Source organism: Corylus avellana, chromosome ca3, assembly GCF_901000735.1.
Source record: "Corylus avellana chromosome ca3, CavTom2PMs-1.0".
NCBI classification, from domain to species: Eukaryota; Viridiplantae; Streptophyta; class Magnoliopsida; order Fagales; family Betulaceae; genus Corylus; species Corylus avellana.
The window spans coordinates 26,336,911-26,349,199 of record NC_081543.1 but is presented as its reverse complement, the minus strand read 5'-3'; the positions used below and the strand labels follow the sequence as shown (position 1 = coordinate 26,349,199).

The 12,289-nt window shown below is 35.8% G+C and overlaps 1 protein-coding gene across 1 annotated transcript; it reads right to left on the bottom strand.

Moving 5' to 3' along the window:
* Positions 1-4,513: 4,513 nt before the first annotated feature.
* LOC132176535 (UDP-N-acetylmuramoyl-L-alanyl-D-glutamate--2,6-diaminopimelate ligase MurE homolog, chloroplastic-like) lies at positions 4,514-9,867 on the bottom strand. The gene is made up of 6 exons (XM_059588773.1): positions 7,917-9,867; positions 7,341-7,457; positions 6,831-7,006; positions 6,339-6,484; positions 5,704-5,946; positions 4,514-4,710 (listed from the first exon to the last, which is right to left on the bottom strand). The coding sequence occupies exons 1-5, from the start codon at positions 9,775-9,777 to the stop codon at positions 5,928-5,930; spliced, it is 2,319 nt and encodes a 772-aa protein (XP_059444756.1). The 5' UTR covers positions 9,778-9,867; the 3' UTR covers positions 4,514-4,710; positions 5,704-5,927.
* Between the last annotated feature and the right edge of the window lie 2,422 nt (positions 9,868-12,289).

The window sequence follows — 12,289 nt, the reverse complement described above, 5'->3', positions numbered from 1 at the left end:
CTAAATTTAGCTTTTCCCCGGCCTTTGCCAGGAACATACTTGCCCTTCTGATGAAATCTTTCAGTATCTATGGCCTCATCATTTTCATCATAAGCAAAGCTGGAAACTAGTTTAAGCTTCTTGAGAACCGGCTGGCTACTTGAACTTGATTTGGACTCCTCGCTTGAAGAATCATACTCATTTTTTCTCCTCCTAATCTCCCACCGCTGCTGAAATTTCAGTTCATCTCCTATATTAGAGCTGGGGGGCATCATTAAAATCAAAGCTTTACAGTGAAAGAAACAAATAGCTACTACAGGATGGACTTAACCCCCTAAAAAACTTCTTTAATTGGTTTCTTAAAGCACAAACACTGTTGGATAAAATTACTGCCACCAAATTTGGAGCTTAAACATGTCACGATCCAATCGGTAGATGTTTAGAACAACAACGCCCAACAAAAAAAAAGCTCATTGAATTGTGCCTGCAAGGATATCAATTTGGCTTCATCTTTCTCCCATCTTGCAAAGAAAGAACACCGAAGATCGATCAGAATGATTGAAGGGGACAGAAAGATAGCAGTCATCAAAAGTTTCTCATCAAAAATTATATAAAACATAGATGAACCAGTGGGGGCAAGGACTTGGAGCAAGATAACACTTTTCTCCAAGTTTTCATATTTTGATCTTAGAGCAAGAAAATTCAGAAGGTTTTGCAAAACCTACTACAGCATAGAAAACCAATATAATCAGATTTTATTTTTCTAGTTGTTCAAACCAGCAAAGAAATCAGCAACAAGAAATTAACGCATACATAGAAGAACAAGATGTAAATGCCAAAGCTCATTTGGTAAACAAGAACACCTGCTCTTACAAGATTTAAAAACCCAATTTTTATTCTGACCCACCATGCAAACAATGGAAAAAAAGCAACCCAAACTATGAATTTTCAAAAATTCAAAGCTTTTCAAACAAAGAAGTCTAAAAAGCAATAAAGACCTAAGCATAACAAGAATATCAGCACTTTTCACACTCCAAAAAACACAAGAACCATAGGAAGAGCATCAAACATTTAGTTCAACTCACTCACAAAAAGTAACAAACAGGCTGTAAATTCTAAGTTGAACAAATTTCAAATATTATCCACAAAATCAGAAACATGATCAAAAGACGCATCAATCAATGGATAAAAGATGAAAACAATATTATAAAGAACACCAAATAAGCAAAAACGCAAAAGGGTTTTTTTTTTTTTGGAGATAGATATATTTTTCTAACCATTTATCAGCAGGTGAAATTTGGTGCAAAGCAAGCGATTCCCATCCTCACGAGTCATGATCAAAACCTCCATGTTTCACTGCAACATTTTTTTTTTTTAATTTTTTTTTTTCCCTATGCACTTATTTCTCCAGGTAGCCTACTCCAAAAGGTAAAATACCCATTGCATATTTTGTTGTCTGTATAAATGATTTTTTTCTATTTGTGCTGAATGAGTTGCTGCATTTGGTGAGTGAGAGAGTTGGGTGGAGAGTGGCAGGAGAGAGTTATGGGATTTCCCACTTTCCAATAAGTTGGTCTGGTGGATAGTTGCTAAGCTCATCATTAATGGATTTTTTAAATATTGTTTGGAGAAAATATTTATGATTTTTCCATCAAATTCACAACCCCAACGCTTCTTACCTGTTTTCACCCACCCCAGCTTTTCAAGTTGGGAAACAAAAGTTTGCCTTGCCTAGCTTGGTGGAGTCTCTCTTTCGGATAAGAATTTATTGAAAATAAACCTCAGAAAAAACAAACAAAAATCACAAAGCAAAGCAAAGCAAAGCGGCCAAAGCCCACGTATTAACTTGCCTGCCCTTTACAGGTATTAAGGATGAATGATTTATTAGTATATTTAATATGGGGAATGATAGGTGTCCTCTAGGTGGAAACATAATCATCTTCATTTCAAATGAAGAAGATAATATCCTCTTATAATAGAAGAATATTTTTGTCTTTTCATTTTTTTAAGGAAACAAAAATATCACTCCACTATAACTAACCGGATATTATGGAGTTCATTTGAAATAGAGAGGATCCTAATTCCTCCTGATGTTCTTCTAAGTATTCTTTTCTATTTTAAACATTACAATTATTCATGGGAAATATCTACATATTCTTACTATGTCAGAATAGAATATATATATATATATATATATATAATATGTTAGGTGTTCTTTTATGTGAATATTATTTTTTTTAAAAAAAAAAAAACTCGTTCTTATTTCTCTCATCTGGTTTTTATAAAATAATATTTACATAAGACTGAGTAATTCTAAAAGTTCATATTTTCATCACTCTTGTGTCACTCCAAAAATAAAGTGACTTTTAAAATTATCATTTGATTAAAATTTAATAATGAGAGGGATTCAAACTAGTAACATCTGCTTTATTAAGCATAAGCATGATCTTAACCAATTAAACTACCTATTGGATACAACATTTTAACTTCCGAAAAATATAAGGATGTTCTTTTGATTGAGTTTGAATTTTTATTAGTAGCCTTGGTTACCCAAAAAGATTCTTAACTTCTGCAATGGATAAGGATGTTCTTTTGATTGAAATTGAATTTTTATTAACTGAAAATTCGATATTAATTTTTTATTTTGGCAGAAAATATCCCTGTATAAGTTTTTTTTAATTTTTTTTTTTTTTTTTTTTAGATAATTCATTAAAAACTTGTGAGCGAAATACATGAAGCGGGTAATTTCTGTTTCCTAAGCAACCTAAAAAAGAAAGAAAAAGAAAAAGCAATAAAAGAGTTTTGTGACAACAAACCACAAAATGTTGTTAATAAATTGGAATATCTTTCCTTTATATATAGCCGTTTTCAATATAACGCCTTATTTTACATCGATGCCTTAAAACATGTTTGGGATTTTATTTAGAAATAGAGCTTTTGAAAAAAAAAATATTATTTTTTTACGTTTTTATCAAAATTGCATTTTAGTTATTTTTGAGTAAAAAGTCTAATAAATACTTTTAAATTTTTTTAACCAAACATGTCAGCTTTTTGTTTGACACGGTTTTTTAAATACTAAAAATACTTTTTAAGCTCTCTAACACAATATTCTCAAATAGGCTGCAAAGAAGCTTTAAAAAAAATAAATAAATTAAGACAAAACACACGTTTTCAAACAAAATCATGAAATATTCTGTTTAAACGTGCATTTTCTTTTCAAAAAAAAAAAAATTAACACTTTAAAAACATTTTGTTATGCAAAAATAATAAATAGATCATTGCATCTAACTTCTATCTAATTTTTATACCATAGGGATTGATATTGCAATAAGCTCCTTGTGGTATAAAAATATTTTAAGAGCTTCGTATGGTATGCAAAAATAACAAATATGTCTCTGCACCCAGCTTTTGTCTAATTTTTTGATAGAAACTGCCGAATGCCACATCAATACCAATCCAATTATGACACGTGTAATCCATAAGATGTGTTTGTTATTTGTTTTTTGTTAAAAAAATTAGACGAAAATTAGGTGTATGGACCTATTTGTTATTTTTGCATACCATATGGAGCTCCCAAAACATTTCTATACCACATGAAGCTTTTTACAAATCAGTATAATCATATGGACAGTCCATTTTACATTTTCTCCTTTTATTAATTGCATTTTAAAATTGCTATTTTTCTTTTTTAAAACCATATATTTTGAAATTGCTAAACTCAACAGACACTTAAAACTTGTTATTCCAAGTAGTCTTGGTTTTTTTTTTTTTTTTTTTACATGGATGGATTGATTTTACATTTTCCCCTTTTATTAATTGCATTTTAAAATTGCTATTTTTTTAAACCATATGTTTTGAAATTGCTAAACTCAACAGACACTTAAATCTTAAAACTTGTTATTCCAAGTAGTCTTTTTTTTTTCTTTTTTTCTTTTTTTCCCTAAATCATCCTGGTGACTAAATGATGCCCATAAGTAGTCAGCAAGGCATATTTATTAAAATAAAATAAAAGAAAAGAAAAAGAAAAAAAAAAGTCTGCAAGGCACTTAAGAAGAAAAGAAAGAAAGTTGAAGCATAGGAGTAACTAATTAATGTTAATCTCGTACTCGAACTCAGAAAGGATTACATTTTAGATTCCATTGCTCATACCCCCTTCCAAGTTGGATTCTTGGTTGATATAGAACCCCACCTCATACCCTAATTTTATGACAGATGATCTTGCTTTGCCCTTTCTTTAAGACCCATGCCATACTATCAGAAATTTGGGGGGCCAGAAGAATCATCTGTCAACTGTAATGTGCATAGATAGGCATAAAAGAGACCAACTTAAATCATTAAGAAAACTCATATATTCGAGTTTGACTATTGAGCCGTACGATTTTTTTTTTTTTTTAATTTTAATTTTATGACGAGGAAACCCTTTAAGGCAGGGTTCCTTTGGGACCCATCCCTATCAGGGTTTACATATGACCCCGCCCACAAGAGCTGCATATCAGGTAATTGAAGCTGTACCATTTTGATCTTTATGCTGAACTTCAAGAAACAGGCTGATTTGCTGAATTAAATGAATAATTCAAACGTTCCAAAAGTATATGATCACAGTAATTATTTTACATGGTGATACAGTGCTTGGCACATACACGTTGCTTACAAAATTTTACCTTCAACTTCTCATTAGGGCCAAATTTGTCAAGTTCCCTCGGTGTTCAAGAATCTCGAACGTCCAGCCGCCTGCAGAGAGAACAAAAGTTAACAAGATCTCTATCCAAGAATGATTCTCAATTATTGGAAAAATATATAAAACTAAGATCTATAGCTTAAGTCAATCATTCATGCACCATCTCTGGTATTAAACAGTAGCTACTCACATTACATCTGAACTAAGCAGTCAATATTACATGACTAAACTTTCAGCAATCACGTTAAATAAATTCTGTATGAGCACCACTTCCATCAGCCAACTTTCAGTACAAAGAAAAAGAGAACAGCTAACGGTTATGAGTTTCTGTCTGTAACACCTCACTCAAGTGACACACAATATTGTCTACTTTTGACTCCCCCGAACCAGACTTTTCATAAGATTACTCATTATAGTACTACTCTCGCAAAAGCTCGCTTAACTGCGGAGTTCTGATGGGATCATGATCATTACGGCTTTAAAACAAGTTGTTGTCATTAAGGGTGTAAGTATACATATAAGCATATCTCCATCTCCATACCCGGACAATGTGGGATGCCACACTGTCCCCCTAGCTTCAGAGAACAAACTGTCAAAATCACCTACTAAGCCAGGTAACATGACACTATCACTCAAATTAGTAAAGAAATAAAGAATTGTACTACTGCAGTTGGCTTTGCTGCTTTCGTTAAAATCCGTGTCATGTGTCTAGAGATTCTATAATCTTGTGTTATAGATGCCAAAAAGGCGAAATTAGATTTAGAAAGAAGCAAGACATTTTGATAAAATGGTGCTACCTTCACTATACAAATCTTCAATCAGGCCCATAGGTTTAAATATATTCAACTATCCAAACTCATTCAGCTTACACACCCAAGAAACCTAAACAGTCTGATCACCAGGCTGCAGTCATATTCAGAAATCATAAGATTCATTGTAAAAATTCATGAACTTTACATAACAAAGAAAATAATTACTTCTCTAAATATTCAACATCAGTTCAGAAAGTAACTCATGATCAATGTATCATGTGGAAATATTCTTACCGTTCTCTTTTCAAGCACGGAGCACCAGCCAACAGCCTTCAATTATAGGGTAGATCAAGTGTCCATCAAACCAATACCAACATGATCCTCCACTGTCTTAAATTCTTTGAAAGAATTGAAGGAGATCTGCTACTTAGTTCTTATACATGCAATCAGCCAAATCATCTGCAAAAGCCTTCTCTCTAAGATTTGTCTGAACACCTACATTCTCCTTTTTAACTACATCAATGACTCTCTGGTAACCTGCAGTAGCACAGGCAAGAAAAACACAATTAGCTAATCATGATCAATAAACTAACTCCCTAGACCTTTGCACGCTACATCAAGTGGTAAAGGAGACATGTATACTCTAATTTTAGTAATATTAATGTCAAGTGTGTTATGTATATACACTTCTCTGTTATTGCCTAAGTCTCTGTTGCGAGATACTTATAAGAGGCTTCTCATCAGATAAGCCAATGTTAGTTAATGAGTCAAAGGCCACTGAACGAATAAAATAATTAGACTCCAACATTAATGGAAGCATTATTCAACAATGATTAAAACAAATTATCAGTCTTTTTTCCCCTTCAATTTACGGAAATCATTTTTGCATAGATACTGATAAACCAGTAAGTTATAGCTAATTAAATTACCGCCATGGGAATTCACTAGTGTCTATCCCAGCTTGGTGGAGCTCATCAACATACTGCAATGCTTCACGGCACTCTTCCCGGTCATCATAAAATTCATTCTTCTCACCTTCTATCTGATATGTTTCATGCCCTTTGCCAGCAACCACCTGCAGAATAAAAGAAGCAGTATATTAAACCCTTTTTTTTTTGTCTAAAAAGAAAAAAAGAGCTTAGCAGCAAATTGTGAGAGAACTGGAGAGCATCACTGGGGCATGTATAGATTATAATTAGTCTCTCAAACACATGAGGAGCAAGGATACAGATCTTTTCTTTACATCTATCTTTAAAACTACAAGGGTAATTTGAAAGTCACAAGGAATAAGGAAAATATTTAAACTAAAAAAATAATTTTAGTACCTTTTCATTATTTAGAGTTTGGAGCTGAATTTTTTCTCCTCCCCCCTCAAAATAAATAGAATATACAAGAAATAAGATGGAGCTTTAAGAACTTACAACCATATCAGCCTCCTCGCCCATGGCAACAGCACAACGTACAGCCACCCGTCTAATATCATGCAGGAAAATCCTATGACCATTTGGAAGAGGTGGGTAGTAATCATTCTCACCATGTTTCAGGTAATCCTGCATTGTCCATCCTACTCCAGCCAGCATATCATCCAAAATGTCCACTGATGAAGATGAAACATCCAGGCATTAGCATTACGCTTCCAGGAATTTGATCCTACAACTTAACATTTCTTTGCATTTTATTCCAGAGGCAGACATGAAGAAGCACAGAGAGAGAGAGAGAGAGAGAACAGTCACGACGAAGGATGACCACACACACACACACAATGCCATGGCTAATCCTTTCTCAAATATGTAACAGTTCTCAATAAGGAAGAAACCTGCTACATATTTTAGAAAATATTAGCATCTTGAAAAGACCAGTGAAAAAAAAAAGTCCGGTTCAAGGCTAGTGTTGGCATACATTCCTTAGAAAGTATCGTTCATTGTACATACATGGATCTTCATTCTTTGGATTGTCAGATGTCAGAATTGTCACATCACTTTTATCTGTTGCAATCTTTGTCATCATGGGTCTTTTTCCCCTGTCGCCCTCGCCAACACAACCAAAAACTTCACATAAAGAATGAGTGTTAATCAGAAAAGGCACTTACAAAAAAAAAAAATCAGAAAAGGAAGATCAGTCCGTTGTATGCAATGTTATCAATTGCAGCTGTAATTTTAAAGAATATCAAAAAACTATTGGTGCTACACTAGAAACTTAAGATGCTTCTAACCATTTTAGTACAAAAAAATTGATCAGGCAGTTTGCATGACTGCAACAAGAGGAAGCACCTTCCTATCTTGTGAACTTTAACGCTAATACCACAGTCAACCTAGTTATCACCCCTTCCTTTAGAAATAGTCAAAGACTGCAGAAGGCAGGCAGTCTAGATACCTTTTGCTACAACACAATTAGCATATGAATCACTTCTGTAGGCTTTTGTTGCGTTTCTCTGTGCCTGTGTTTGGGTGTCTGTGTATATACATGTGCGCGAAGAATCAGAATAAAAATATTAGGTACAAGCATACCAGTGATAATCCTCCTCGGTCCAAGCTCTCTTACAGAATCAAGTAGTCTAGACAGGGCATCAGGAGTATGAGCATAGTCCACAATCACTCCGAATGCCTGTTCCTCATCAATCAACTCACACCGTCCTGGAACTCCATCAACCTCTTCAATCCCTCTAACAATATCCTCCAATGGTGCCCCAACCGCAATCCCAACGGCCACGGCTGCAAGAATATTATAAATATTATGCCTTCCAAGTAACCCGGATGAAATCTCCAGAATGCCTTGAGGCGTATTAACCAAAACCTGTGTCTCGAACAGGGAGAGCTCAAACTTCAGCGGGTGAACATCCGCATTCTTATTCTCCATTCCAAAGGTCACAACAGGCACATCTGGGTTCCCTTGTGCTATAAAGAAAGGTGCATTTGGATCGTCAATGTTGACAACTTTCCTGTTTCGTTCCGGGTCCACCATCCTCGAAAATAGCTTAGCCTTGGCATCCCTATACTCCTCCTCAGTCCCATGAAAATCCAAATGGTCCCTCGTCAAATTTGTGAAAACTGCAATATCAAAATCAACTTCATCACACCTCCCTAAGGCCAGTCCATGAGAAGAAGCCTCCATGACAACCGCTTCAGTCCCGTTATGAAGCATCTTTGCCATCAAATTCTGAACCAAAACAGCATCCGGGGTCGTGTTAGGTGACTCCAACTTGTTATCCCCATGGATATAATAAGCAACCGTGCTCAACATCCCAGTTCTCAATCCCATCGCTTCATACATGCCTTTTATCAAATATGAAGTGGTCGTCTTCCCATTGGTCCCTGTTATCCCAATCACCGCCATATTCTTCGACGGGTACCTATAGAAAGATGCGGCCAATGCCGCAAGAACCGCATTGGTGTCTTCCACAATCACCAATGCCTTACATCCCAAGGTCTCCTCTATATCAATCTCCTTGCTCGCCACCACTGCCACTGCCCCTCTCTTATCAGCCTCGGTCAAATACAAATGCCCATCAGTTTTCCTCCCAACACAACACACAAACAAGTCTCCTGAGCAGACCAGCCTAGAATCGTGTTGAATTCCAGTAATCTGTACCTCTAAATCACCATAAACCGAAACGGGCACCACCTTACTCTCATCCAAAAGCTCAGCTAAACTCATCTTAAATTTGGGTTCCACAATCCTAGCCTTAACTTTCCCATAATCAAAATCCAAATCAAACGAGGAATTTGAAGACGACCCACGATTTCCATTACCGAATTCCGTAACCTCTTCGCTGAACTTCGCCGACCCATCTTCGTCCGAGTCCTCCGAAACGACCTTAAGCCCCTGAAGCTCGTCGATTTCCTCCAAATCCACGACCTCCTCGGGCTCCAACTCTTCGATTCCCTCAACCTGCTCGGTCTCTTCCTTCTTGGGGTTCGGCTTCAGAAGCCCCTTCTTCACGAACTCCTTGCGCTGCAAGGCAATGGCCTTGTCAATATCCCCGAACAAATCGTCCCCGGAGTCGTCCTGGTCGGTATTTTCCGCTGGGTCTTCCACATCAGCAATGGCGGAGAGGTACGTGGACTGGTTCTTCTCAAAGTCATCCTCTTGGAGCTTCCGGGCTCGCGCGGCTTGGCGATGGATTTGCTGGAATCTGGACACTCCGTGCCCGGAATCCTCGTCGGCTTCGGGTGGGTCGTCGTCTGACGGCTCAGGGTAGAACTTTTTGTCGGGTCCGATAGCGGTAGGGGCTCGGAGAGTGTGAAATGGGGAGGAAGATAGAGAAAGATTGTCAGGTTTGGAGGGGAAAACTTGGGGTTTTGGAGAGAAGATGTGGGGTGGTGGAGGTGCAGAGAGCAAGTGTGGGATAGTGAGGAAAGTGAAGGCCATGGGAGCGAGAGGGTTTTAGAGTTGCAGGGGAGAGTGGGATAGGGGTTTTGTGCTTCGTCTATCCATTTACAGTTTAACGGCAAGTGTCAACTGTCAACTCCTTTGCAATAGAAAACTCAAAGCATTGCTTATCTAAATTTAGGTAAGTTACATCTTTTTTTTTTTTTTTAATATAACTTAAATATTATTTCTTTATTACTTATTGAAAAATTGTATCAGGGACGGTGGTCCTTCAAGCAAAAAATTTATTTTCGTTCATTAAATACTATGGAGGACCACGTCACGTAAGCTTTGATAGATTGAATGCAAATATTTGTATATATAGCATTTGTCTTTCTCTATTCATAATCGATGAGCTTCTACGCCAGTATGCTTTGTCTTTGAACTAAGAACCATTTTTTATTTTATTCCATGAATTTAAATGTGTGACACTTATATTATACATCAAACTACTAATTTGTTACATTTAAGTCACTCTTCTAGAGTAGGTCCGTCTATTTGGGTAGCACATGAGCACTTTTTTGTCGGCCTTCCTCAAATAACCCCACATTTCCTTAAAACCAAAATAATAATAAAAAATAAAAAAAAAATCTCACAATCAAAGTGTTTCGCCCACTCAAAATTAAGATAGGAGATGGCTCGGCTACCCAAAATCAAGGTAGAGGGTGGCTAGCAATCCACTCTCAAAGGGGGCTTCGGGTGGTTCATGGCCACCCACAACCCATTGAGGTGGTTGAGGGTGGTTCACAGCCACCTCCAACCCATTGCTTTAAATCCATTAAGAAAAAAAAAACAAAAAAAAAAAACGTTTGGGATGGGGGTTTTAGAACATGTTTGGGATTGTGCTTGAAAAGTATAGTTTTTAAGCCAAAAAGAACTTTCTGAAAAAATCTTCACTTTTAAACTTTTGTCAAAAGTACATTTTATTCATTTTTATAGTAAAAAAGTAAAAGAAATATTTTTGAAGTATTTAACCAAACATGTCAGCTTTTTATTTGACACAACTTAAATACTAAAAGTAATTTTTAAACTCTCTAACGTAATTCCAAACAGACTCGTCCTTTGATATGTCGTGAAAGAGAAGGAAAACGTTTCGTGAAACAATGTTTGCAGAGAGAGACAAACAATGTTTGGATTGAGCCACAGTGCTAATAGGTCATATCCTATGGAGTTGCAAATGGTCTCTACAAATGTTTGGATGGAATATAGCAAGAAAATACAGAAACGTGCCATAGTAGAGAGTGATGGCTTGTGCTTATTAGAGAAGCTCATGGAAAATTTAGAGGACAATGAGTTTGATCTGGTAGCTACTTTGGCCTAGAGAATTTGGCTTCGTAGAAATTCAATAGTCTGCAGAGGAGATTTTACACCACCAAGCTAGTTATTAAAAACTGTTCAAGATTCAATATATAGAGGATTACTACCAAATGTTACAGGTTTCTGAAAATCATACAATGGATATTAATCGTCAAGAGAGACAGAAGTGAAAAAATCCACCTCAAGGGGTGGATAAAGTAAATTGGGCGCAGCTATTGATGTTTGAAATAATAAGATGGGTGTGGGGGTGATGGTCTGAGATGCAGAGGGTTTTGTTCGGGCAACCATGTGTACCTTAGTGTGTTTCATCTCAGATCCAGCTGTGGCAGAAGCGGTGGTAGCTTGGAAGGCATCAGTTTTTTTGTAGAGAACTTGGGCTCCAACGAGTATATTTGGAGGGTAATGCGCTCGAAATTGTGTTTGCTTTGCTTCAGGAAGACTTCAGCGGGAGTCGGTATAGACAATTGATTGAGGATACCCGAATTAATTTGCATAGTCTCCAATCATTGTTTGTAGGGCATGACTGGAGAGAGGCCAATAAAGCAGCTCATCATCTAGCACAAGCAAATCTCCATCAATGTTTAGAACAAGTTTAGATGTTAGTTATAATGATAATTACAATTCTACATAGAATTTATTGGATCCACTAATGTTGGTTGAACCAAATTGGATCCATTGGTTTTAGTTGGCTAAATTCAGTAAATTGTTCTCTTTGTATTTTGGATTCTTAATGATTGATGTTTCTATATTGTACCAAAAGGCAAGTATCCACATTAAGTTTTGGGACCATTTCAAGTTGTCCATGACAACCATACCATACCATCCAATTTATAATTTTTTTTTTTTTTTAAAAAAAAAAAAAAAAAGAAAGAAAGAAGCAAACATTTATATTAGTCTCCAAAAAATATATAAAATTCTAATTTAGTTCATAAATCCCAAAAATTATGATAAAATCCTAAAATAATTTAAAAATATCATAATTACACCCTTTTGTCAGCTAAATGTTAAGAAAATCACTAAACATCATAATTTTAGCAGAATATGGAGATTATCAATTTCAGTCTAAATTTTATTCTATTACGTCTAAATTTTTTAAATACGTGACAATATATTCATCATTTGACAATATATGCACCATTAAATATATATAAATCTAATATAAACCATAAAATAAATCATCTTCATGAATTCACTT